This window comes from Ochotona curzoniae, unplaced genomic scaffold (assembly GCF_017591425.1).
Source record: "Ochotona curzoniae isolate NIBS_2020 unplaced genomic scaffold, NIBS_Ocur_1.0 scaffold_3208, whole genome shotgun sequence".
NCBI classification, from domain to species: Eukaryota; Metazoa; Chordata; class Mammalia; order Lagomorpha; family Ochotonidae; genus Ochotona; species Ochotona curzoniae.
The window spans coordinates 9,020,101-9,047,417 of record NW_024467106.1 but is presented as its reverse complement, the minus strand read 5'-3'; the positions used below and the strand labels follow the sequence as shown (position 1 = coordinate 9,047,417).

The 27,317-nt window shown below is 40.4% G+C and overlaps 2 protein-coding genes across 5 annotated transcripts in view; both read left to right on the top strand.

Moving 5' to 3' along the window:
* RABGAP1 (RAB GTPase activating protein 1) overlaps window positions 1-27,317 on the top strand; it is a 165,154-nt gene that overhangs the window by 69,452 nt on the left and 68,385 nt on the right. For 3 of the 4 annotated variants that reach the window (XM_040963469.1, XM_040963468.1, XM_040963470.1), the window contains exons 12-13: window positions 3,599-3,692; window positions 10,740-10,890. In XM_040963469.1, coding sequence (XP_040819403.1) covers window positions 3,599-3,692; window positions 10,740-10,890 — 245 coding nt within the window. Of the gene's footprint in view, window positions 1-3,598; window positions 3,693-10,739; window positions 10,891-18,571; window positions 21,271-27,317 lie in introns of those variants that run through there. The other variant, XM_040963471.1, reaches the window with a different exon arrangement.
* GPR21 (G protein-coupled receptor 21) lies at window positions 21,190-24,092 on the top strand. The gene has a single exon (XM_040963474.1). It carries the CDS (start codon window positions 22,100-22,102, stop codon window positions 23,153-23,155), a length of 1,056 nt encoding a protein of 351 aa, XP_040819408.1. The 5' UTR covers window positions 21,190-22,099; the 3' UTR covers window positions 23,156-24,092.

Sequence of the window (27,317 nt, the reverse complement as noted above, 5' to 3'; positions counted from 1 at the left end):
TTCTACCAAAATAAATTTTTAGTCCTATTTTAAGAAAAGGCTAATTAACTTGAAAAGTTACAGGGAGAGAGGGGGAGAGATTTCATATGCTGGATAACTTCCCATATGACCACAAAGATTGGGACTGGGGCAGACCAGAATTAGGAGCTTCCTCCAGGAGTTCCCATATGGATCATGTTCCATCTTCCACTGCTTTTCCATGGCCATTTGCATTGAGCCAAATTGAAAATGGAGTGGCCAGGACTTGAACCAGTGCTCATATTGTATGCCAGTGTTGGAGGTGGCACCTTTACCACAGTGCCAGACCCTTAAACATGTTTTTTATGAATTTTCTGGAGAAGCCTTATATATTAAACATACACACTTACAGGTTATTGGGTTTTCATGCCAATAAAGTATCAAGAAGTTCTTTTAAAGGTTCTGATATAAGGGCACGTTATGCTTGTATCTCATGAAGTGAATAGCAACTATTCTGGAAATAAATGGAAAAAATTCATTTTTTGTTTGGGTGATGTGATGGGGTATGAGGAAGAGTAGTTTCTGAACTGAGATTTTAATGGTATAAGAGAAATACTGGTGATCAAGGGGCTGACCTGGGCTTTCCTGGAGTAGAAATTGCACTAACAAAGGCATAGAGGTGGCAGGAAAGGTTGATTTGATTAGAAGTAGTATGGCTCCATGGTGAGTGCTGACATTTTGATTCCTGTAACTCCCTCAGTCCTCATGATTAGTCAAGTTAGGATCATTTATTCATGTGATTTGTCAAACCTAGTTACTAGATATTATTATGTGATGGACAGATGGTTTGTTTATCTCACAAAATCTTCGCGGTCCTGAACACAATAGTGTATATTATTACCGTCAGGAAGAGTTGGAATCTTTGAAATGTGTACTTGCCTAAGGAGCTGAAAATTGGTAGAGACGGGATTTGGATTTACATCTATGATTTCACAGTCTAAGCTGTTGTGTGACACCATCTATTCCATTTAGTTCTCATGAAGAATTTTTAAAGTGCAAAGAAAGTGCGTATTTTGTTTCTGAAGTAGTTTCAGTCTTAAGTTATACATTAGGTCTAGGAAAGGTAGACTTACTACTGTATAACTGGCAGTCTTAAAACTTGCAGTTCTTCCTGTAGGTTAACACTGGTTAAGATGACAGAATAAGTTTATATAACTTGTCTCCTTAAACATAGCAATAAAAACAAAAGAACCAAAAATTAAACTCTCACATGAAACCAGAAAATGTTCAAATTTCTGCACTTTAGATTTTGAGAAACATCTAGTGGTTACAAAGAAATTGAAATCCTAGTGCAAGAGAATATCAGAGCTGTTATCCAGCTAGAAAGAAGTAAGAACTGATGGGAACTGGCAGATTGCTAAAATCAAGAAGCCCTAGCACCTAAACCCTCCATACAAAGTGTCTGCTTTTGCCTCACGTTGTCCGCCAGTGTGTACCACAGTGCCTTCTGTGTGGTAGCATTCAAAAAACCATGGTCTGATGGGTGGCCGAACCTGCGATGAAGAGCTGATGACAGGAGACGTTGAGTTAAATGGAGTTCTGCAGCCTTGCTGCCCTTTAATGCTAGCTCAGTTTGCACACCAGGGGAAGCAGAAATGATTCTCCAAAGAGGCTCTCCATCCCCATGACATTTGTGAGGAAAGGAGAGGTGCCGAGAGCCAGTTCTGAAGCCGAGATTGCCTGCTTTCTCCCACCCTGAGCCATACCTTAGGCAGATGGGGTTCTAAACATAGATCTCAGATTATTATCCAGATTTGTTGAAGTCATCCAAAACAGTACAAGAGAATTTTGGAAGCTTTATCTTCCTACTCCTTTTGAAGAACTTGTCATCCTTTGTAAATTTTAGTACATTTTTTTATAACCATCTTCCCACAAAGTATTGTATGTGATGTATTCTTTGCCTTGCCCACATACAGAAGGGTTCTTATCTTTAGCCTATCTTCATCCTTGTTAGACCATCAGAATTGATGATGTTCAAGACTTACTAATGGAAAGAAGTTTTAGCAGTAGCTATCAAGGCACTTCTCAAATTTCAAAAATGAGAGCTGTGAGGTAATTACTGTATCCACTAGAGATGCAAATTCATGATGTCGTCATCAGAGGGATAAGGATCCAGACCCATTTAGAGTCTGAAAATAAATAAAACCCCGAAGAAACACTGGTGGGGACATGAAACAAATGCTGTTTTAACTAATGGAAAAGTAAATTGCTAAAACCATTTTGGAAGATACCTTGTGAGAAAATTTCAATATCTTGTCAAGTGCATTTATTTCATACTGGAAATCTGCTTCTGTGCGTGTACCCAATGCAGGCAGTAAGAGACTCAACCTGAGGCCTTAGGTAGCAAAAAGACCTGAGAACTCCTCAAGTGCCCGACGAAAGAGGGTCAGGTGGATCTCATCATTTGCATTTCCCCAGACACCACAGTGCTTTTCTCTTCCTTTCATGTCTTTGCCAGTATCACTTTGCCCCTTATATTCATCTCTTAAAGGTTGTAAATTCTTAATTGAATTTGTAGTTCTTAATTACTTGGAATTTTAAATGATTTGTTTTAGTCCATTTAAATAATTTTGTGCTTTCTGTTATAAATTTAGATATGCCATCGTGGGCATGGGAAAATTATAACATCACACAAACCTAAAAGAATAGAGAAAAATATCAGTAACGGGCCCGGCAACGTGGCCTAGCAGCTAGAGTCCTCACCTTGAATGCACCGGGATCCCATATGGGTACCGGTTCTAATCCCGGCAGCTCCATTTCCCATCCAGCTCCCTGTTTGTGGCCTGGGAAATCAGTCAAAGATGGCCCAAAGATGGGACCCTGTACCTATGTGGGAGACCTGGAAGAGGTTCCTGGCTCCTGGCTTTGGATTGGCTCAGCTCTGGCCATTGTGGTCACTTGGGGAGTGAATCATCAGATGGAAGATCTTCTCTGTCTCTCTTCATTTCTCTATATCTGACTTTCCAATAAAAATAAATAAATCTTAAGAAAATATCTATCATGTAGTTCTATCATGTAAGAATTCTATCATGTAGTTCATTCTAATCCCCTTTTTATTTTATAGCATATGTTACATCACAGAATGATTTAGCTTTACATATTTCATCTGTTGTTTTGCCATTTCATTATATAAAAACAAGTGTCCACATGTGCTTACCTTATATGTGTGTTTCACAAATATTTTTACTCTTATACTGTTGGATGGTTAGATGGTTTGAAAATTTTTTCACTCTGATAAATAAAGATGGCTAAATATTTCCATAAGTAAAGCTGTTAACTTGAGAAAAAGAACACACATATTTCGAGTTTTATAATTTTACAATTAAATGACTTCTACAATTGATATAATTTGAACTTTATGAAAAGTGGAAGGGAGTTATAGAAGTTATAACACTGATTTTACTTAGGGCATATTTTTGATTTTCAAATGATTTTACCTTTGTTGCATTTACATGTAAGAAATAAAAAAGAAATTCTGACCTCTTGTTCCCAGTAGTGGCTTTCGATTTGACTGTTTCCACTCCTTGTAACAGTGTAGCTGTGTTTGTTCATCCTTTTCTGTGTGTTTTGTTTATTAAAGATAACGATGAACCTCTCCTGAGTGGATCTGGTGACGTGTCCAAAGAGTGTGCAGAAAAAATTCTTGAAACATGGGGAGAACTGCTGTCCAAGTGGTAAGTTCTGTGATATTTTTCCTTTTATTCCATCATTCTCATTTATGGGAAGGGAATCCTCCCTAACTGTAATATTCAGTATTGGAACTGGTCATAGGGATCTGTTACAAGGTTTGACTTTTAGCATCTCTTTAATTTTAGAGGTTTAGAGGAATAATGACAGCAATGTGAAATCAGTTTTCAAATTGTAATATTAGAAACCTAATAAATTCTCATTCCTGCAGGAAATATCCTTTATCTTGGGATTCCCAGGCAGGATAAGTAAGGAAGCGGGTCCTTTGCACCATTGCCTGGGTTAGAAGCCGTTGAGTAGTTTAGGTCATAATTGTTAAGATCATCATGAGAATCTACTCACACAAAGTACAGGGTCATATTATAGACCTCAGGTAGGGTTGTTACTTGTAAGTGTGTTACATATTGCCTGCCATGTCACTTTGCCTTCTAACAAAAGTTAATTTGAGAATTTCTCTTTGGTTTATGGGTAACTTGACCACAGCCTTACAAAGCAATATCCTACGGGTTATCTTAAAAGAAAATATTAGCTTTAGGTGTATTGACACGTTAAGCTGGTGACATGATTGTGAAACAGCCCCTCTTCCTGGGTCTAATCCCCGTATTTGCTGAACAAAAGCTAAGCTTGCAAGTGACCCCAACACTCTCTGCAGTATTCCAAATGCCAGGGAGTTGTATGAACTCCCTGTGGGTCTGTTACTTTGGGTTCGAAGTCTTTCATTCTGTCCTAGTAAAGCCATCTCAGGATTTTAAAAAATTATTTCATGCCCTCAAAGGGAAGGACTACAAATAGATGTTATCTGTTCTGGCATTCCATGGTGCTTTACACTTTGGGCAAAATGGTCTCTACGTTGGAAAATATCAAGAATCTTGCAGGAGGAAGAAGTAAATCTAAGCATGCGTTGTTTTTACACGTGTAGTTTTCATAATGAGCTCTGTGGAAGCCCCCTCTGGGACAGTTATCATGGGTTATCTCTAATTTATTGAATGATTTTATTTTTGATGTTGGTTACATAGTTGACAAGAATGCAGGCCCATGAGGACCACTGATTAGGGTGCGGAAGCTTGAGGCATGGGGAAGGTGGGTTGGACAATACTTTCAATTTTTCTTTTCTTTTTTTCTGTATCTTGGGGCAAAGAGGGGAAGGGACAGCAGTACCCGGCGATGGGAGATGTCCATTTGAAGTCATCTCAAAAACCCCAGTGTGGAAAAAACTATTCCAAGTATACTGCTTGCATCATTTTAGTAGTTCTGAGATACTGTCGATTTCATGGCTTCAAGGTTGAGAAAATCCTCCCAAAGTTGCATTGGCAGACAGAGCCCACCCCAGTACATCCACTCACCCAGACACCTGCAGCCAAAATTCAGACAGGACAGTTGTCCAGCCTGATCTGTGTTCCATCTTCTGTCATGGCACTCGTTGTCCTCTGCAAGCCTACATGACTGCCCGATGTGTCCTCCCTGCGCGTCTGGGCATGCAGGTGCTCTGAGGGCAGACCACAAACGCTGTGATCCTCCCTGTAGGTCGGAGTTTTGAGTTCAGTGGTTCAGGTGGAGAGTCCCACACGAAACCTCACCTGGGGGATCCCAAAACTGACTTTTTTTTTTTTTTACATTTTTATTCTGTTTATTATCATTTTATGATACAGTTCCATAGGCTCCTGTTATTTCCTTTATCCCAGCCCCAATTCCCACCTCCCTGCCACATAGTTCCTCTATATCATTACTAAAGTATAGTTCTTCATACACAGTCATATGTCCATCATTGTGGGCATGGACAATGGCAGATAGTCCAGCATCCTGTTGTAAAGACATAGTAAACAGTTTCACTGTAAGTCCATCTTTGGAAGTAAAAATGCATACTACATTGTATCCTCACATCTGGATATGATAGTCTCCATTTCACAGCTACTGTACATCCCCTCAAATGAAAAGTCATAATACAAAATCAACAGTAGAAAGAAAAATAGAAATTTACAATGTCATGAAGTTAAATAACATGTTACTAGATACGACAGTCTCCATTACAGTTATTATACATCCCCTTAAATGAAAAGCCACAAAACAAAATCAACATAGGAAGAAGAAAGAAATTAACAACACCATGATGTTAAATAACATGCTACTAAATGACTAACGTGTAGCTGAAGAGATGAAAATCAAGAACCTTCTTGAAGAAAATGATGCTACTGTATGATCTATGAGTCATTGAATGATTTAATCAGAAGAAAGTGTTTTGAAGAGATGAAACTTACAGAAAATATCAAAACCCATGCGATACAGTTTCCACTGATTTTTGTTGGTGAAATGTGTCTCTTCTAGACAACAAATAGATGGGTTTGTTTTTAAATTCAGTCTACTAATCTGTGACATTTGATTGAGCTTAAGTCATTTACATTCAGGGTTAATGTGTTTGGGTGGTACTTTGGTCCTGTCATTTTAGGAATGGGTTGTTCATTAGTTTAGTTTTCTGTTGTCATTTTACTGGGATGTTCTTCCCATTGCCTTTGGTTTTGGTGGGTGCTATTCCTCTTCTCTCTTTTTTTTTTTAAGATTTATTTTATTTTTATTGCAAAGTCAGATATACAGAGAGAAGGAGAGACAGAGATCTTCTGACTGATGATTCACTCCCCAAGTGAGCGCAACGGCCAGTGCTATTCCGATCCGAAGCCAGGAGCCAGGAACTTCTTCCAGGACTCCCACACGGGTGCAGAGACCCAAGGCTTTTGGCTGTCCTCGACTGCTTTCCCAGGCCACAAGCAGGGAGCTGGATGGGAAGTGGAGCTGCCAGGATTAGAACCGGCGCCCATATGGGATCCCGGCGTTCAAGGCAAGCTCTTTAGCCACTAGGCCACGTTGCCGGGCCCAGGAGAACATCTTGAAGTATCATTTGTAGGGCAGGTTTGGAAGAGGAAAATTCTTTTAATTTTTCTTTACTGTGGAAGAATTTTATTTCATTTTCAAAGACAAAAAAAAAGCTTTGCTGGAGATGTTATCCTAGACTGACCATTTTTTTCTTTTAGGATCTGGAATATGTCCCTCCATTTTCTTCTTGCCTGTAGAGTTTCCTGTGAGAGATCTCCTGTGACTTTAATTGGCATTCCTTTATATGTCAATTGATTTTTTTCAAGTGCACATTTAAGGATCTTTTCCTTATGTTCGATAGAAGAGAGCTTGATGATCATGTGTCTTGGTGAGGATCGCTTTGATCAACCCTGTTGGGAGTTCTGTGCCCCTGCTGGATCTTGTTTCCCAATTCTTTCTCTAGATTAGGGAAATTTTCCTTTATTATTTCATTAAATATATTTGTAAAACCAGTTTCTCTTCTTGTACCTTGTGGAACTCCCGTAACTCTTATATTAGGCCTCTTAATAGTGTCTTTCAATTCTTGAATACTCTTTTTGGCCTGATCCAGCTCTGCTTCCAGCTTTTTGTTCGCTTCCCCCAAATATCTTCCAATTTTGAGATTCTTTCTTCTGTTTCCTTCATTCTGTTTTGGAGACTCTCCATTTTACTTTTAATTTATCAGCCCCACCCCCCAATTTTTTCTTAAGCTATCTAGTCTCAACCCCAATATTTACCTGCAAATGCAGTGACCTGATCGGCCACTTATTTAAGGGAGAAAAGAAAATAAGCAGCTGTGCTGGCATGCTGGTATAGCTAACGTAAACTGGGCATTAACCAGGTCCAGAATGTCCTTGAATGCTGGGCATCTTCCACGCAGTGTAGCACTTGCCGAGGCACAGGCAGCTAAGCAGTTGCTTACAGCTGGGGTTATCATGTATTTTTTATATTTCTTAACAACCGGATGAAAAAACTATGTATGTGCTTATCACAGTTAAATTTTCAGTTCAGTCACTGAAATGTTTGGGCTGCTATGAAAAAGCTTTTGTTGTAAAGCCAATTGAGTTAGTCCTGACATGGCTATATAGTAGTATGTTAAAAATCATTCAGGTACAGCATTTAGATCCTAGAATTAGATTTTATTAAAAAGAATTCACCAACAATTGGTACAGTGGCTTGGAATTTGTTTTCAAGCTTTATTATTTACTTGTGACTATATTTCCCTGCTCTCTTATAACTTAATTTCATCTACCTGTCTTTTGGAGTGTCTAAGCTGTTTTTACTTGTTTTAGTCATGTGCTTAGATACAGTGTTATATTAATTTCATCTTTACTTTTTCCTAATATTATACACATTATATAGTGAAGGAACATGGTAATATCTAGAATTGCAGAGGTGAACAGAGTGGGTTCTATCTGTCTCACCTGCAGACTCTGCAGACTGCGTTGTCTTGGGCTACTCAGCAAACTCCCCCAGACTGTCAACTCGTTTAGAAAGTACAAGTCTGTGTACCTGCTCGTCTGGAGCATTGTGTAATAAAAACAGTGGGATATTTACTGGCTGTAGTTGTAATTATCATAAGAACTAGCGAGTTTACTCATGTGGAGACTATGCCCCATTTCAGCTATAACGGACTTAGGGAGCTAGCATCTGTTTTTACAGATGCGTAATTGACTCATAGGCTAATGTCATTGCAAGATAATATGATAGGGCCTAGCACGATAGCCTCATGGCTAAATCCTCTCCTTGTGTGTGCCAGGATCCCATATGGGCACCACTTTGTGTCTTGGCTGCTCCACTTCCCATTTAGCTCGCTGCGTGTAGCCTGAAAAAGCCGTAGAGGACGACCTTGGGTCCCTGCACCCTAGTAGGAGACCCAGAAGAAGCTCCTGGTTCTTAGCTTTGGATTGGCTTGGCTCCAGCCTTTGTGGCCACTTGGGGAATGAGTCAGTGGAAGGAAGATCTTTCTGCATTTCCTTTTTTCTGTAAATTTGCCTTTCCAACAAAAATAAATCTTAAGCAAAGATTGTATGCTAAATTTTTACAAATTTATTCACAAAATTTAAAATATTAATTTTTTAATGTAAATTAAATAGGGTTTACAATTTTTTTCCTGTTCATACTTAGGTTTTGCAAGCTAGTACCAAACTGTTGTAGCTATTCAACTTTTGCTGCTGTTATGCAAAAGCAGCCAAAGGCATGTAAACAAGTTAGCATGGCTTTTTTTTTTTTTTTATTAATTACATTGCACTATGTGACACAGTTTTATAGGCACTGGGATTCCTCCCACCCCTCCCCAAACCCTTCCCCCATGCTGGATTCCTCCACCGTGCTGCATTGCCACAGTTCAAGTTCATGGCTTTGTTTTAATAAAAGTTTGCTTATTTAAAACAGGTAGAAGGCTGAATTTGGCTCCAAGACCACAATGTACTGATCCTTGAATTAAATAATAAAACTACTTGTTATTATAGCCACTTTCCACTTTTTTTTTTAAATCTAAGTTAGGACAAAATTATATTATTTCACTCTTGCTTTAATTAATTGCCAGGATCTGTGCTTGCTTCGACAGTACATATACTGAAGAATGGTAGTATCCTGGAATTAAGCGTTTTCAAATGTGTTGTGCAGTGTTAATGTGCAGTTCTGAGCAGATTCTGAGGAAGTCTTGGGAGTTTCTATAATTTGGGGGTTGTGTATTTTTGTCAGTAACTTGGCTTCATTGTATAGGCATTTCCTCAGGTCCTGCTTTGTTGATGCAGTAATGCTGGCTGTCAATCACAGAGCAGCTGGTACATAATAAGTGAAACATTTATTTTTATTTTTATTTTTATTTTTTCAAGAGTTTGCATCCTGGGCCCAGTGAGGTAGCCTAGTGGCTAAAGTCCTCGGCTTGTGTGCTAAAATCCCACATGGGCGCCGGTTTGTGTCTTGACTGCTCTACTTCCCATCCAGCTCCCTGCTCGTGGTCTGGGAAAGCAGTCAAAGATGGCTCAAAGCCATGGGACCCTGCACCTGTATGGGAGACCTGGAAGAGGCTCTTGGCTCCTGGCTTCAGATCAGCTCAGCTCCAACCTTTGGGTTCAGTTGAACCAGCGAATGGAAGATCTTTCTCTCTGTCTCTCCTCTGTAAATCTCACTTCCCAATAAAAATAAACAGATTTTTTTTTTTAAAGTTAAAGCCCCTACCCTTGTGATTTAACGGACCTCCCTAAACTTATTTCTCTATCTGTAAAACTAGAACTACTTCATATGTTTGCATGAATATCAAATGAAATAGTATCTGCAAAACCACTTTGTAAATATATTTCAGTATTTTAAGATATTCTGTTTTCCGCATTTTTATGGGTGAAATAAATGAAGATCAAAGATTTTAATGGCTCACTGTAATAGTAGGGTAGTTTAGTGGAAACATCCTTTTTTAAGATTTATTTTCTTTTTATTTAAAAGGCAGAGTTACACAGCAGAAACAGAGAAATGAGAGAGCTCTTCAGTCTGCTGGTTCACTCCCCAAATGGCTGCAGTGGCCAGAGCTGAACTTATTCAAAGCCAGGAGCCAGGAGCTTCATCCGGGTCTCCCACAGAGCTGCAGGAGCCCAAGGACTTGAACCATCCCCCACTGCCTTCCTAAGCCATAAGCAGAAAGTTGGATTGGAAGTGGAGCAGCCAGTAGAACTGATGCCCAGTGGTTAAGCCCGTGCCACAGGCAGAGCGTATGCGCCACAGCATCGCCCCCTAGAGGAAGCATTCATGGCCACCTTCAGAGAGTTTCTTGAAAGGGTCATAAAGGTCCTGAAAACAGACTTCAGATATGTTAACTAGGAATACATAAATATGTAGTTTACTTGTTGACTTTGATAAAAGGCCAGCCTCTTGTCTTTCTACTGTGTCTTCATTAGCTGGAATCTAATATAATATGAAACATACCCCAAAGCATTAACTGTGGTTAATTGTTTGTTTCTGCGATTTGAGTAATAATTTAAAGATTCTAAGGGAGCAGTTTGCAAAAATCTTTGTAGATTTTTTTTCTTTCCTTCACCCAGTCAGTTCAGGTTGTCTCATCTAATTAGAAAACACTTTATCGGCATGTTATCTTCTGTCAGCTATTTAAAAAATCGTTTTATTTCATTTTAATAAAGGTGACATTTCTAAGAGAACCCTTTTTGAACCTGTGGCTGTGGTTTTACTTTTAGGCACCTGAACTTGAGCGTAAGGCCGAAGCAGTTGGCGGCGTTGGTGAGGAGCGGTGTCCCGGAGGCCCTCCGCGGCGAGGTCTGGCAGCTGCTGGCGGGCTGCCACAGCAACGATCACCTGGTCGAGAAGTACCGGGTCCTCATCACCAAGGTCAGAGGGCGCCTCAGCTGCAGGGCTCATGCTTCAGAAGCTCGGAGCGAGTCTTTGGGGTTATTTGTCTTGCCAGAATGCCTTGTACTTCCTTTATCTAATTGGAGGGAGAACTGTTATATTTCAAGCTCAGATATTTTCTTCAGCTGGCACAAGTGAGAAGACAAAGTTTTCTAAGGCAAAGGATGTCCTCTAGCTGATTATAGATCCAAATCCTTTACTTTGCCTTTACTTGCCGGTTTGGCTGGGTGTGCTCGGCAGTGTGGCAGAGTTTGCTTGTTATTTTAGTGCTTCTCATGCTTCATGGAAATGTGCTCTGGTAGGAAAGCCTTACTTCTGGATTTGCAATTACAAGAAATGCTATAGTCTTTTTTTTTTTCTCATGATTTATTTATTTTTATTGGCAAGTCAGATCTACAGAGAGAAGGAGATACAGGGAGAAAGACCTTCCATCAGCTGGTTCATTCCCCAAGTGGCTGCAACAGCCAGAGCTGAGCAGATCCAAAGCCTAGGAGCCTCTTCCAGGTCTCCCATGCAGGTGCAGGGTCCCATGGCTTTGGGCCATCCTCGACTGCTTTCCCAGACCACAAGAAGGGAGCTGGATGGGAAGTGGAGTGGCCAGGACACAAGCCAGCACCCACGTGGGATTCTGGCACACAAGCCGAGGACTTTTAGCCACCAGGCTACCTCACTGGACCCAAAATTCCATAATCTTAAAGCTGTCATTTCTCTTAGCTCATTCATCTAAAATGAAAAATCCTCATTTTTTTTAAGATTTATTTTTATTATTTTTTTATTGGAAAGGTGGATATACAGATAGGAGAGACAGAGAGGAAGTTCTTCCATCCAATGATTCACTCCCCAAGTGAGTGCAACGGCCGATGCTATGCTGATCCGAAGCCAGGAGACTCTTCTGGGTCTCCCACGCGGGTGCAGGGTCCCAAAGCTTTGGGCTGTCCTCGACTGCTTTCCCGGGCCACAGGCAGGGAGCTGGGAGGGAAGCGGGGCTGCCGGGATTAGAACTGGTGCCCATATGGGATCCCGGGCGTGCAAGGCGAGGACCTTAACCACTTGCGCCACTGCGCCGGGCCCGAAAAATCCTCATTTTTATACTATCTGCTTCTCCATTTCAGGCGTTCTTCAAAATTTTACCATTACAACAGAGCATACAAAGATACAAAGTAATTTTCTGCAAGGTGTTTTGTGCCTTCGTGTTGGAGTTGCTGACTTTCTTGTTGGCAGGGTTCTCAGCGTTTTAGTGTTTGTCTCTACTAAGCAGTTCTCTAGGCATGTAAACACCGAACTTGGGTTTTGAATGGATTGCTCAGAACCCGCACTAATACTTAAGAATTTGGGGGGCAAAAAGTGAAAACTTTAAAAAGAAGTTAAACCCTTCTATGATATGAATAGTATCTATAAAACTGTAATAAATCAAAACAAAGCACTTATAAGGTGTTTCTTTCCTGTCATCTCATTCCTAGACAGATATTTTTTGTTTCCTGTGTCATGTTCTGGGGTTGGTATCGTGGCACAGATCCACTGCCTGCAGTGGCAGCATCCCATGTTTGGGTGCCAGTTCAGGTCTGGCTGCTCCACTTCCGATCCAGCTCCCGTCTCATGGCCTGGGAAAAGCAGCCTGTGCTGGTACGCATGTTTGGGCCTCTGGCATCCACACCAAAGACCTGGAGAAAGCTTCGGGCTTCTGTTCTTGACCTTGCCCAGCCCTGGTTTTGCAGCCATTTAGGGAGTGAACCAGAGGGTGGAAAATCTCTGTCCCTCTTCTCTGTGAAGTTCTGATTTTCAAATAAATTAATTTAAGAACACTCTAATTCCTTCCATTATGTGTATATAATTGTTTAGCCTGTTTTTACTGAATGCATATTATTATAACAATACCGATGCCAGGAGATGCAAAATAGCAGCTGACTGGCACACAATGGAATATGTCTTAAAAAGAACATCACATTGGGAACACATTAATTCAGCCGGGGCAAATATGGGAATTCTTGTCAGGAAAGTAATGTTAAAGATGGACCTATAGAAAGCTCCCCGTGCCCGGATGGGTGGGAAGGGAACATGTCTGACTAGCAAAATATGTACCTGGCTGGTGGTTTTCGTCTGTCAGCAGAGTATCTTTTGGATTGCTGATTTCTGGGTCTATGTTTGTAGTCCTTTGAAATGCTTTGCCAAAATCTATTTCTTATGAGCTTATTATTTTACATACATATTTCGACAGGACTGTTCATCAGGGTATTTTAAAGACATGGCTGCGAATTGTATCCTAGCTTTTGGTTCCATAGGTGCTGGTATTTCTAGCAAAAGAACTTTCCTTTTATATAACTGTTTGAGCATCTTTTATCAAGGAAATGTGATGATTTGTATATACAATTAAATGTATTTTCTATTTCACATCAGGTTTAACTGCATATGGTTAGTACCTAAAAGGTGTTTTAAAGTTATATGTGTCAGTTTAAATTGCTGATAGATCCAGAGAATACAAATTATCTAGTTCTCATAATATTTTAAATACTGGGTTTTTTTCTTTTATTCTCCAAAAACACTGCAGTGACACTTGTTCTGAATAGTTTTGTTTTTTATTCTGGAAATAGTGCTTATTATTGTATTACTTTGATAAAATTTTTGAGGGAAGGAGCTACTTTGTACGTTTTTAAAATCTATAACTTAGGGTATGCAACTCCATTGACATTTTACGTATCAGTAAGCTGCTACTAGCCATTGAACCAAGAACATATCTGTTACCCAGTAGTCCTTTTCCGGTTTTAGCAAACGCTGCCTGTGCTGCAACGGTCACTGCTCTGATTCTGATGCCGTTGCTTGAGCTTGGGTCTGGAGTGAAGTGTGCAGCCATGAGGTCTGTGCGCGTTTGTATCCGATGTCTTTTCACTCATCTATTTTGGACAAAGATCAGTAGCTCATATTTTGGGGATGGAGGTTTTATACGTTTTATAATTATCAATATTCCAGTAAGTTTGTAAGCCATGTGTTTTTTTGTTTGTTTGTTTGTTTTAAGATTTACTTATTTGTATTGGAAAGTTGGAGAGACAGAGAGGAAGATCTCATGTCTATTGATTCACTCTCCAAGTGGCCACAATGGCCAGAGCATAGCTGATCCAAAGCCAGGAGCCAGGAGCTTCATCCAGAACTCCACACAGGTGCAGGAATCCAAGGCTTTGGGCTGTGCGGGGCTGCTGGGATTAGAATCGGCGCCCATGTGGGATTCCGGTGCATACAAGGAAAGGACTTTAGCCACTTGACCATTGCACCAGGCCCAGCCATGTGTTTTATAATTCATTCATAACTGTTTTATGATATGCACCATAAATTTTTTGAAGATCTCTTGAGTGTATCAACTTCAAAAACTTATTTTCACCAAACTTAGCGTTTTGTTTCTTTTTGCGTAAACTTCTTGAGGATATTATCTTACTCCTAGTGTCTTAATCAGCATCCCTTGAGATGTTCTGCGTCTTTCAGTTCTGTGGAATAGTCTAAGGAGCTTGATTGGTCAACCAAATGGCAACACACTGTTGTTAAACTGAGTATTTGCACTTGCTGTTTCATTTGCATCTAGTGATTTGGTTGTTGTTTATAACCCTACTTAACACTCCCGTGGACCTGTGGTCTTTCTGCTTTTTCTTTAATATTATGGTTAGTGGTACATTAAGTCTGTGTTGATAGGGTGGATTGGAATTATGTTTTCACACAAGTTTTTTAAATAACGGAGGAAGGGGTTAGGAAAATATGACTGTCTTCTTAGAATTGCACCTGTGAAAATCATGAATTCTGTCTTTATATTAATAAGAATTTAGTTACTCGTTTCCAGTTTGTTTGAGTGATGGTTCACAATCTCACCAGCCGTGGTGTTCATCCCGCAGGGCGCCCCCTGGTGCCTGTTCCAAGAACTGTTAGGTGGCACTATGTTTAGTTCTTGCTGGTGGTAAATATGTGAGTGCCTTCAGTTTGCAGCTCTCAGTAAATCTGAATGATTTGTTCTGATTTACTGTTTCATTATCTTTATTTTCTATTACGTGTTTTTAATATATCAGTTTCTTAGAACTCTACACTTTTTTTGTATATTAATCTTTGTAAAGGATTGTAAATTGCTACGTTGTAAATATTTGTAAGTTATAGTTCCTTATGGACTTTATGGTTTTATGCCATGTAAAATGTTTTCAGTTTTTGTATAAAATGCTATATTTTGGTAAAGGTCTCTTTTACATCTAGATTTTGTAAATGTAGTTGCCAAAGTTTTCTTGCAAAATTTTTACTGTGTGTATATTCTTAATGTGCTTAACCTGCCTGGAACTCATTTTTGTGCCTGTTGTAAATAGCCATGCAGTTGTACACTTGTCCCAGAGTGAGAGCCAGTTGTGGGATTCTCCCCTTCCTGCTGGTGAGGCTGCTCCCCTTGTCTTACCCTGAGTTCTCCTGCAGAAAGGCGATCAACTGCTGGGTCGTTCTAGTTACTCATCTGCCTGTTTATTCCTGATACTGTTTTTGATTACAGAGGACTTTAGTTATATTCTGTTATCGTATTTTTTGTTTCCCTGTTTCAGTTTTTAGTGATTATTACCGTAAATCTAATCTTCTTAAAAAGTGTATGTCCAGTCTGACCACCACTACTGCTGTTTAAGATAATTTAGAAATTACGAATTTCAGCTGCATTTAACTTACATATTAATTGATGATGTAAGTTTGTCTTTATAATGTCTGCACTTCTAAGGACATACTTTCTACTTGCAAAATTTTTGGTTTGTTTTTGTTCATTCAGGACATTAGAGTTACCATTATGCTTTTTTTTTTTTTCATTATGCTTATCTTGTGCCTTTTTTGGTATGTGTTCATTCCTAACAATTTGGGTTGGGATTTGGCGGAGTGTTGAAGTAGCCATTTGGGATACCTCAATCCCATGCTGCAGTGCCTGCTTGGTTCTGCTTCCAGTCCAGTGTCTTGTGAACACCTGCTCGGCAGTGGATCTGTCAAGCACTGGATAGCTGCATGCTTGTGGGAGACCTGCAGTCGGATGCTCCTGGCATTGGCCTGCCCCTCTCCAGGCCGTTGTGGACATTTGGCGAGTGAATCAGCATTGAAGATCTGTCTGTCTGCGATCTCCCTTCTTTCAAATTAAGAAAGAAAAACAAAGGTAGGGAGAGTGGAGACAGAGAGGAGGGAAGATTGAAGGAGGATATATATAGGATGTTTGCAGATACTGTTCATTTTATAAAAAGACTTGAAAAGCAATTGGTTTCAGACCTAGGGATCCTGGAATCCAATCCTGTACGGATACCAAGAATGACTAATTTGCTGCCCCCCAGTACGGCCATGGTTCCACTATTTCACAACTGATTGCTCTCGTTGCCTGGCTCAGTTAAAAAAAAAAAAAAAAAAAAAGGTTCTGAGTGGATTCTAACCCTGGGTTGGCTGCTCCCACATAGCATTTGGTGTAACGTGCTTTTTTTTATATCATTTTTAATCTTTTATTATTATTATTATTATGATACAGTTCCGTAATCTCTGAGACTTTCCTTATCCCCTCCCCATCCCCCCCACTGAGTTCCCTTGTATTACTAACACAGTCTCATGTCCATTATTGTGGGCATGGACAGTGGCAGAGAGTCCAGCATCCTGTTGCCATATAGTAAACGGTTTCATTGGCAGTCCATGTTTGTCTGGAAGTTGAGATGCTTACTGCATTGTATCTTCACATCTGGATATGTTAGTCTCCAATTCAGTTACTGTACATCCCCCTATTCTGCCATCTTGATTCTCTCTTTTATCATTTGTAAAGTTAAATTTTAAATCCTGATATTCTGTCTCTGTGAAGTCATTTTCCCTTTGGTGAAGTTCTGTAAGTCACACGTGTCTAGGAGTTCTCAGCCTGAACTGTGTGAGCACTAACATGTTAGAGTTCTTTGTATTGTAATTGCTATTTGACAGTGTTTGACTCACAGTTTCCTGTGTTTTAGCCTAATGTGGCATCTTTTTATACTTAGGATAAGAATTCTTTAAGTTTTGGGGTTTTAGAAGGTATACATAGACTTCATTTTCATGTGAGCATTCAAAAAAAATTCGCTTAGACTCACTCAACGTATAATTACAGGTAAAGTGCTAATGTTTCATTTGAAAGCTCTTCCAGCCTAAACATAGAATTGCCTTTTGTTTTCTGAGCATTTGTTTGTTCATTCAGAAATGCCTTTTGAATATCTACTTATGCAAGCCCTGTGCTAGGGCTCGGGAACATACCTGTGAATAAAATAAGTCTGTCGCTGGTAGCAGTGGGTCTGCAGCTCGTGGGGGAAGGGAGCAGTTTCGCAGTTGTGGTGATGTTGCCTGAGAATTACATAAGAAAGAATATTGTTCTGCTGAAAGTGAGAACTTCTCATCTTCAGTTTTCTAAAAGATCTCTTTTTCATAATTGTCTGAGGGGTGGATGGCCGTGATCGGGCAGGGTACTGTGTCGCAAGTGGTGTTATTGAAATGAGAGGGAACAAGCGTGTTCCCAGACGAAGCTTGGGGAACAGCTTGACAGTTTCAGAGTGTAGACAGAGATCTGCCCAAAGAGATGATGGAGAAGAAGCCGACACTGAAACGCTGCCCGGCGGGATGCAGTCATGGAGGCGTGAAGCACACGCGTCCCTCACTCGGGTTCAGAAGCCAGCGTGCACAAGCATGAAGGGTGTCCGGACTCAGAGGGTCTTGATTGAAATCCCAGTCCAGTCTTCTAATCGTTGACATTGATCGCTTTAGCAGCTCTAGACTTTTGGTTCCCTATCTGTAAAATGGAATAGAGAGAATTGTCAGCATTAGCTTTTAGATAATATCTGAAAGTAACATTTTTGTACAACAAAATATATTTAATCAAGGGCTAGCACCGTGACCTAACAAGCTAAGCCTGCTGCCCTGATGCCATTTGGATTCCTGTTATGACCTGCCTCCCTGCTTGTGGCCTGGGGAAGCTGCAAGGGATGGCTCAAGTCCTTGGGTCCTTGCTCCTGTGTGGTGACCTGGAAGAAGGCCCAGCTTGTGGTTTGGGCGTGCCCAGTTCTCCAGCCATTGTCACCATTTGGGGAATGAACTATGGAAGATCTCTTTCTCTTTGCTCCTCTCTCTATCTCTTCTTTGTAACTGCCTTTCAAATAGAAAAGGGCATCTTTTATTTTTAAAAGTAAATGCTTTATCAGAGGGTCCAGCACGATTGCCTGGCGGCTAACGTCCTGTGTTGTCTTGATGCATGAGAAGCCTGAGGTGTGGAGAGATTGATTTGGATATCCGCACCCCTGCTTCAGTGATGCTTTTTCTAATCATTAAAATGCTGTAACTCTCAGCAGTTATTGCTTGATCCCTTCAGTGTTTATTAAACTCTCGAGCAAAAGTTAAAAAGTGAAGTTGATGGTAACTAATAGATAAGTAGCCTGGCTTGGAGGAAAGTGAAATAGAGAAATCATAATCAAATGTGCTTTTGGATATTTGCTCATTTTAAAGATTTGTTTATATGAAAAAATAACTAGAGCGAGAGAGAGCCAGAGGTCATTCTTCTGCTGTTCCACTCGCCTGCTGGCCGTGATGAGCAGGGCTGGGCCCGGCTGAAGCCAGGCGCCAAGGGCCTTTCCGGGTTTCCCACTTGGGTATAGGGGTCCCATCTTCCCCTGCTTCTCCCCGACGCATGAGCAGGGACCTGGATCCGAACTGGAGAAACTGGGATGTGATTGGCTGTGCAAGTGGCTGCTTTCAGTTATTTAGTCAGACAGAAAGGAATAAACAAAAAAGTAAACAATTTAAAGGCTAGGATGATAATTACTGATGGTTTAAAATACTAAAAACGAGGAGGAAATAAGTTTGAGAAACCAGAGGAGACTATGCCATTGGCTGACACCACACCCACACCTACCCACCCAGCCCTCCTGCCCACCCGCCCAACTGCCTCTGCTCTTTGCTACCTCTGGCTGCCCAAGACCTCATCAGAGAGCTGTCTTGGACTGAGGAAAACTTGTTCCAATACCTGTTAGTATGTGGAGATTACTGTGCAGTTCTACGTGTGCAAACACTTGTCTCACCCTAGGGTATTAAAAGGCATATCAGAAACTGCCACTGAAGTAGCACCCAGATAAAAATCCTGGAAGTAGAAAAAGATGAGAGAAAATTCCAGGTAACTGAGGCTGCTGTTGCTCCACACTGAGAGGTGGGAGGTCAGGACAGACCCGGCCAAGGGGAGTGCAGTGGTGCCAGAGCGGGGGGGGGGAGGTCGTTTTGGTTAATCCGTTTGGGTTTGGTTTTGCATTCTGTCGCCCAGATGATATCTGCGGGGACCTTTTGGTGGAAGGGACTCATTTGACTCATTTTCATTTGGCTTCTTTGAAGACTGTTGAGAACTTTTTGGGAACTAAAGAGAAACAGAAGTTAAGACCTGAGTCTGAGTGTCACCCGAGTGTGGTGTTGTATGTTGTGTATGTGTGTAATCTGTAGCTTTCTTGTATCTCTGCATGATTTTGTGCTTGGGCTTCTAGTATCATTATACACACGTTTCATCTTCATGAAGGTGAATGCTGAACTCAGGTGTCATTTTCTTCAATATATTTTGAGATGATACGAAGGCTTTCCTATTTATAAGTAATGATTTAGCAATTAATTTGAAGTATGTTTTAGTTTTTTAGAGTATTCTCAGTTTGAGGTTACTTAAGGACAATATGGATAATAAAACTGTAGAATGCTTTACGTGGGAATGAAAGTGAAGATTTTTGTTTGTTTCTCAAATAAAAGTAGATTCTTAGGAGTTGGTGACTGAGAAGACTGACTCAGGTGGTAAATAATGAAGACGGTTTCTGAATCTCACACTGGAGAGCCTGGGAAAGTGTTGGGGGAAATGAGAGGCTGATTTGGCGTAAGAAGGCGTTTGGCTTTGAGCATGCTTTGAGTCAAGTGTCCGTGGGGCCAGCAGGTAGAAGGTGTGCACCTCACAAGGGGAACTGGCAAAGGGAGCTGGGGCAGAAGCGTAGGGAATGCCGGATCCTGGCGTATCATCCCTTGCACATATCTTTGCTGTTTGTATATGCATAACTTAAATGCTTTTGAGTAGTGCATGAGAGCCATTGTGTGCTGTGCAAATTGTGCTGTCACAGAAAGAAATGGCCCTTCACGTCTCAGAGGAGCCTAGTCCCTAGCAGTGGAATAAGAAGGGTGGGGGAACGTTGGCCCTTTAGCATGACTGTTTTAGTGACGTGAGCAGAAAGTGTGTCAATCTGGAACTCCCTGTGTACGAGGTGTTGGGGAAGCCTTTTGTATCCGTGGGTTTACTTTTCACATAATCCTGTGCGTTACGGATTACTGTCCTTGTTTTCCAGATGACCAAAATGACGTAGAAGTGACTAAGTAATGGTCAGTGCGAGGGTTTGAACCAGGCGGGTGTTCCTTCTATTAGGAGTTTTATTGTCTCATATTTTTCCTTCTTTTCCACTAACACTTATCAGATGGCTTATATTGTAATAGATCTTTTAGTTGTTTGCTTTCAAATACCTGCAATTTTCAGGTTTAGCTAGAGATGGGTACATTTCCTCACCCATGCTTTGTGCATGCATTTGCACTGCTCCACAGCCTAAGACGGCGTCTCAGAACTCCAGGGTAGGAACACTGTGCTTCCTCGGTGTGGGCTATCTCCTCAGGACTCAGATTTGGTAATATTTTCTTTATTTTTCTCCTAAAACAAAACAAAAACACCCTGATCCTGAAGTTTCTTACCATTGGCCAACACCCAGGGGTCCTAAGAAGATTCGTATTGAACATTTAGTCTCCCAGGAGGATGTGTTGTGCAGCTGAGAGCGTGGTTGCTCTGTTGCATGCACTGTTCACATACTTCCTTTCTTTCATATTGCTCTTTGTTTGGAAAATGTCACAAGAAAATAGGAATTTCCCCTCACTCTTACCCCTCCGGCATGCTTCAGTAACGTTCCTGACCCTGTCCTGGCTAGTACCCCTTCTCGCTAGCAGTTGAAATTCTGCTTATGTGCTAAAAAGGGGATTCCAGACAGACGAGGAAACGGCTTTCAGATGCTGCCTTGCAGCCGTACTGGCTTCTCCCCCACTGTGCCGTCTGGAAATCGGGGAGCACCTCTCTACTGATGAATTGTAATGAGTCACTTAGGATGCCGGAGTGTGCTCCTGGACCTGCGTTTGCTTTCTGCTCCTCCTTGCTTGCTTTTCCCAGGCCCCCTCTTCTCCCTGTTTCCCCTCCTACTTCTTTCCGCCTCCCCCCACCCCCCGTGTCTCAGTTCTGCAGTACACAGGGCTGAGCCACATTCCTGCTTTGCAAGGCTTTCTGTTAAGGATGTATTGTGGCTTTTGTTTGGATTGCAGCATGCAGAATTACAGGTAAATTCTGAAATTGAGCTAAACAGATAAATTCTGTTGAAATGTTTGCAAAGAGGCAGGAGTATTACGTTGGATTCAGTGAAGAAAATAAATTATCTTGGCTGGTTTTATTTGTGGTAATTGTAGTTAAACGTTTTCAGCAATGGTGTAGCAAATTTTCTTTTCTGCCCTGGAAGGCTCAAATGAAAGGAAAAGGGGATGGATTGATCTGAATTTGATTGATTCTATTTTATAATAATCTCAAAAGCCTGCGGTGGCTATTCCTTCCTTCTAGAGTCAGGAGCAGTGAATATAAGGGTGCTGGTGAGGGTAGCGGTGAAGAGCGGAATTAAGAGGGATAGAGTGGGAGGGTGGTGCCAGCCTGGGCTAGCCAAGTTCTTTGATTAGGGCATTGAATACAAAACATAAAATGCTCTCTCCTTTTCTTCTGTCAGCTGCTCAGAGGAGACTCATTGCGACTCCTGCTGAAGCTCCTCATCTTCCTCCCTTATCTCCTGTCCCTCCTCCCTACCCTCACTTGGCCTGAAGACGTTGTCCCCAGAGTTTGCCCTACCTCTCTGGTGCTGTGTGTGTGGTGAACCAGGTACTATGGCCACGTCTGAGACTGGCCAGACAACTGCTGCTGGCGCTCCCTATTCCAGGAAGGATTTAAAGGGGAATTGCACTGCAGGCAATGCACCAGAGTGGCAGCATCAGGAGCTGGGGAAGTAAGGCTCCTCTGGAATTAGTGCACGCATGCAAGCTGACCGCAATGACAGCAGCTGCTCCTTGGAACTGCAGGCAGCAGCCAGGCGGCAGCATGAAGTGAGAGGTCACTGCCGAGCTCAAGATGAACTCCAACTCCACCCTGGATGGTAATCAGAGCAGCCACCCTTTTTGCCTCTTGGCATTTGGCTATTTGGAAACTGTCGATTTTTGCCTATTGGAAGTGTTAATTATTGTTTTCCTAACTGTGTTGATAATTTCTGGCAACATTGTTGTGATCTTTGTGTCTCACTGTGCACCTTTGCTGAACCATCATACCACCAGTTACTTTATCCAGACTATGGCGTATGCTGACCTTTTGGTTGGAGTAAGCTGCCTGGTCCCTTCTTTATCACTCCTCCACTACCCACTTCCAGTAGAGGAGTCACTGACTTGCAAGATATTTGGTTTTGTGGTGTCCGTTCTGAAGAGTGTCTCCATGGCCTCTCTGGCCTGCATCAGCATCGATAGATACATTGCCATCACTAAACCCTTAACGTACAATACACTGGTTACGCCCTGGAGATTACGTCTGTGTATTTTCTTTATTTGGCTGTACTCCAGCCTGATCTTCCTGCCTTCTTTTTTCCACTGGGGCAAACCTGGATATCATGGAGATGTGTTTCAGTGGTGTGCAGAGTCCTGGTACACCGACCCCTACTTCACCCTGTTCATCGTGATGATGCTGTACGCTCCAGCAGCCCTCGTTGTGTGCTTCACCTATTTCAACATCTTCCGCATCTGCCAACAGCACACAAAGGAAATCAGCGAGAGGCAAGCCCGGTTCAGCTGCCAGAGCGGCGAGACTGGGGAGGCCCAGGCCTGTCCTGACAAGCGCTATGCTATGGTCCTCTTCCGCATCACTAGCGTGTTCTACATCCTGTGGTTGCCGTACATCATCTACTTCTTGTTGGAGAGCTCCACTGGCCGCAGAAACCACTTTGCATCCTTCTTGACCACCTGGCTGGCTATTAGTAACAGTTTCTGCAATTGTGTCATTTATAGTCTCTCCAACAGTGTCTTCCAAAGGGGCCTGAAGCACCTCTCCGGGGCCATGTGTGCTTCTTGTACAAGTCACACCGCAGCCAAGGATCCTTACACAGTTAGGAGCAAGGGCCCCCTCAACGGGTATCACATCTAAGATGACTCAGATGTTCAGTCACTCTGGGGGTGTGACTTTTTTGTCCTCCTTTTTATTCCTAGTTTACCAGGAAATCTGGGACAGAATAATTTGACTCTTAGCAATAGCTAATAAATAATCCATGCAGACACCTTCTCTAAGTTGGCTGTTGTGATTTTGAATCAGAAGAGTCAGTATCATGGAAATGAATTGCTCTTGGTTCCAATTTTTGAAATGTCATGGAAGTGACTACAGTTCTCAGATTTAAGAGGAATAAAGCCATATCTAACACCTCTTCCCAGCTGGCGTGACTGAACCTGGGTGTGAACAGCGTCAGCATTTTAAAAAGTCAGTTTCTTGTTGCTTTTCTGAGATCTTTCCAGCTACTTGGGCTTCATGTGCAATTTATTTAACAGGGAATATTAGAAAACACCAGTTAATTTAAAAGATTTTTAATTTATTTTTCTTTTTGTGTATGATGAAGTAGTCACTGTAATTTTCAGTTTATCATTTAGGAACTAAATGTTGTGTGTCTTATTCTCGTGAGCATTCTTGATAGGATGAATAATGTGAATATCTTTAGAACTTTTAAGGAACTAAAAAGCAAAAGTACAGTTAACACACTTAATTTGTGAAAACCTGAGCAGTTTTTTGTGCCCGGCATCACAGAGGTCTGAACAGACACATGAGTACAAGTGACTGTGTTCCATATTTTGCTAATGTTTCTGTATATTTAAATCAAATTAGTTTTTGCTTTTAAAGGAAAACATGTTTAAGCTAAACAGTAAATGACTAAGAGCTGTACATGATAAAAATACATAAAAATGTGTCTTTGGTGTTCTGTGTTTGTTTTGTTTTACTCCAAGGATCTTTGAGATACTGGAACAGTGGGGAAGACGGGTTTTAAGTAACCGAGTCAGAAAATATACTATGGTATATGGACTCATTTTTAAAATAGAGACGATTAGTTGACATAGTTTCTTTATACTGAAATAGAATCAGGTGATATTTGATAGCAACTGAATATCTTTTTCAGTTATTTTTTTCAGTTAATGTTAAGGACTCCACATTTGAAGGGTGGGAGGATTTTTCTGGATTTGAGTATCTTTTATTACTGTTTCCTTTGTAGGAAAAAAAAAATCCTTCATCAGTTCCTTTTCCCCCCTGATTTCTCTCAAGTACTGGCAAAATTTATAGAATTTTATTATTGTGTACATTTATTATTTATATAAACAGTGGTGAGTTTTGAATTTGTAGGAGGCTATCTTTAGAGCAAGAGGTTTAGTTTTCTAAAATGAGAGAAAGATTTCCAGTAGCTCCGTGTGAGAGTATTTCCTCCGCTTTTCTGGTTTTCATGTTTTGGGAAACTTGAGGGGAAATGCTGTCTCTGACTTTGGCTAGGTGTTGTAATGTGAATGTGATAGTACTGTTCAGTAAGATGGAGGGTAGAAGAACCAAGGGGACGTGGACGGAGTAAGTGGAGCTCTTAAGTCCAAAAAGACACAAATATTTATGAAACAGGCAAGTATGCTTTAGTTTCTTTTTCTTTATCATAATGTTAGAAGCTCCTCCCTCCTTTTTTACATAAATGACAGTGTTCTTACAGTTTTAGGTTTTAGATATCAATTTGATTTTAAATTCAAATGTATTCCACTTAAATTTTTTTTTAAGTGATTAAGTCTATAAAACATTTAAACTTCAAATTCTGGGCATTTCCCAAAAACTTTCTTGCTATTTCTGTCTAGTGTTACTGAAATTTATCCTAAGCATTTTCAACATTTAGAACTTGTACTGAAATTGCAGGTTATATTAGAAATGACTTTGTAAAATTGTTATTTCAAGTAGAAAGCCTTTTTCTGCTGGAAAAATACAGTTGTATATGTTGCCCCCATATTTATGTTATGCGAATCTAAAAATATTTCTTATTTCATATATAACAGAATGTAAACTGTTTAGACTTTGATTTGTTGACATTTAGTTCAACAAATTTAGGACTGTTGAAGTTTTAACTTTTATAGGAAATCAATTTTAAATTGGTAAGATTTGTTTTCTTTAGGAAAAGATTTTGAGAATGCAAAAGAAAATTTTAATTTTTAGCAATGACTAATCAAGTTGGAATTCCTTTTAGGCTAGTCTTTTAATTCCTTTTTCCCTCTAGCTTTGTGTTTAGATTTTATTTATTTGAGAGACCGAGTTCTGTCTGGTGGCTCACTCCCCCAGATGCTCACAGTGATTGGAACTGGATCTAGAGCTCAGTCCAGGTCCAGGTGGGCGGCAGGAAGCCAGCTGCCTCTGCCTCTGCCTCCAGCTGGCTTTATAATGGATGCAAAAACAACTCTTTTGATTAACTTTTGTATACAAATGTTTACAATCTTATACCACATTTCAAGTTTTTAAAATATTTTTGAAGATTTATTTTTATTTGAAATGCACAGTTACAGAAAAAGAGAGATTTTTTTCAACCACTGATTCCCTCCCCAAATGGCCACAGTAGCTGAGACTGGTCCAAATAGAGCTGGACCAGTCCAAAGCCAGGATCCAGGAGTGTCTGGTCTCTGCTGTAGGTGCAAAGGTCCAAGCAGTTGACCTATTCTCCACTGCCTTCCCAGGCCATTTGCAGGCAGCTGGACTGGATGCAAAGCAGCTGGGACTCTCGAACCTGTGCCCATATGGGCTGCTAACACTACAGGTGGAAGTCTAACCTGCCATGCTATGGCGTCAGCCCCGAAATTTGTATTTTATTGCAGGAACTTTTTTTTTTTACATTAAGATATATATATATAATTAATATATATATATATTAATGTCTCAATTCCAAAAGTAAAGTAGAAACTAAGTAGCTACTATAATTTTTACTTGCATAATCATTAGGTATCTTTCAAGTTTATCTTGCCTTTAGTAAATTATACAAACTGTAAAGTTTTTTCCAGGTATCATTTCTCACATTCACTGCCTGAACATCCTTTTTAATTTTGTTTTGTATGTGCTGTTGGAGAAAGGATCGTGAAACGCAGTCAGTCACACTGCCTTAAGTGACTGGTTTCCTAGTGATAGGTTTCGAGGTTTGCATGTCACTGTTCCTTTCATCCTTGTATACTTAATGTACATCCGATTTTGGTTTTAGTACTGATTTATCTAGTTCGATGTGAAAAAGAACAGAAGACGACAATGCTTTTGATAATCGTGCTAGGATTATTTCATAGTAAATTTAAAAAATAGGATTATACTGGTTATTACATTTGTAAATTGTGTGCTTTTATACAGTAATTTCCTCTTGCGTGTGGAAATATGGATTAGAGATAAAGTGGTGCTACACTTTGGTGAACAAAATGGATATTTGAATTTTTCATGGGCCCTTTGACACACACTACAAATTTCATTTTGGAAAAGATTTTTCTTTAATTTTTATTGCTTGCTAAGTTCTGATGAACCGGGTGGCTTTTCCTTTTTACTTGAATAATGGGCTCAGTATTTTGGTGTTTGAGAAAGCTTGAATTTTTTACTGTCAATAAATGATCCAACTTTGTACTTGAAAATGAAGTGACGGGGTGACAGGTTCCCAGATTGTGGAATAGCTTCTGGGCAGACTCCCTCAGCTTTTCAAATGTATTTGAAAAACCTGCATCATGACTTTAATTTCACAGACTGCTTTTTTTTTTGTATTATAAGATATTTATGAAGTAAATTATTGGTAGTATGAATAGATTTTGAGAAGGTTAAGAATGGGCACTGTGAAAATGTTTTAAGTCTTCAAAAATCATTTCATATCTTTATCTTGCATAATTTTTCAGTTTCAAGTTGAAGGCAACCTAAATGTACTACTTATTATTCTGAACAGTTTGGGAATATTGTATATATTTCTTATGACTATAAATGAGTCGTTAAACTTCTTTTTAAAATTGGGATATTGTAGTAAGATAAAAATTAACTGTAAGAATCAAAAGTTCTAAGTTTCTGTTACCAAATAGCTTGTTTTATAAATTGTGGCATGTCACTTCTCTAAGCACTTAATTTATCCTAAAAGGGGAGATGATTATTCTTACATATCTTATGGAATTAGATAATGGATGTAATGAAAGTACTGTGTAAATTGTAAAGTGTGTGGCAAATAAAAGCTGTTGCTGTGACGCGTACACCATGCTTTTTACGTGTAAGGAAGCCAGTGTCATGGACTTTTGAGACA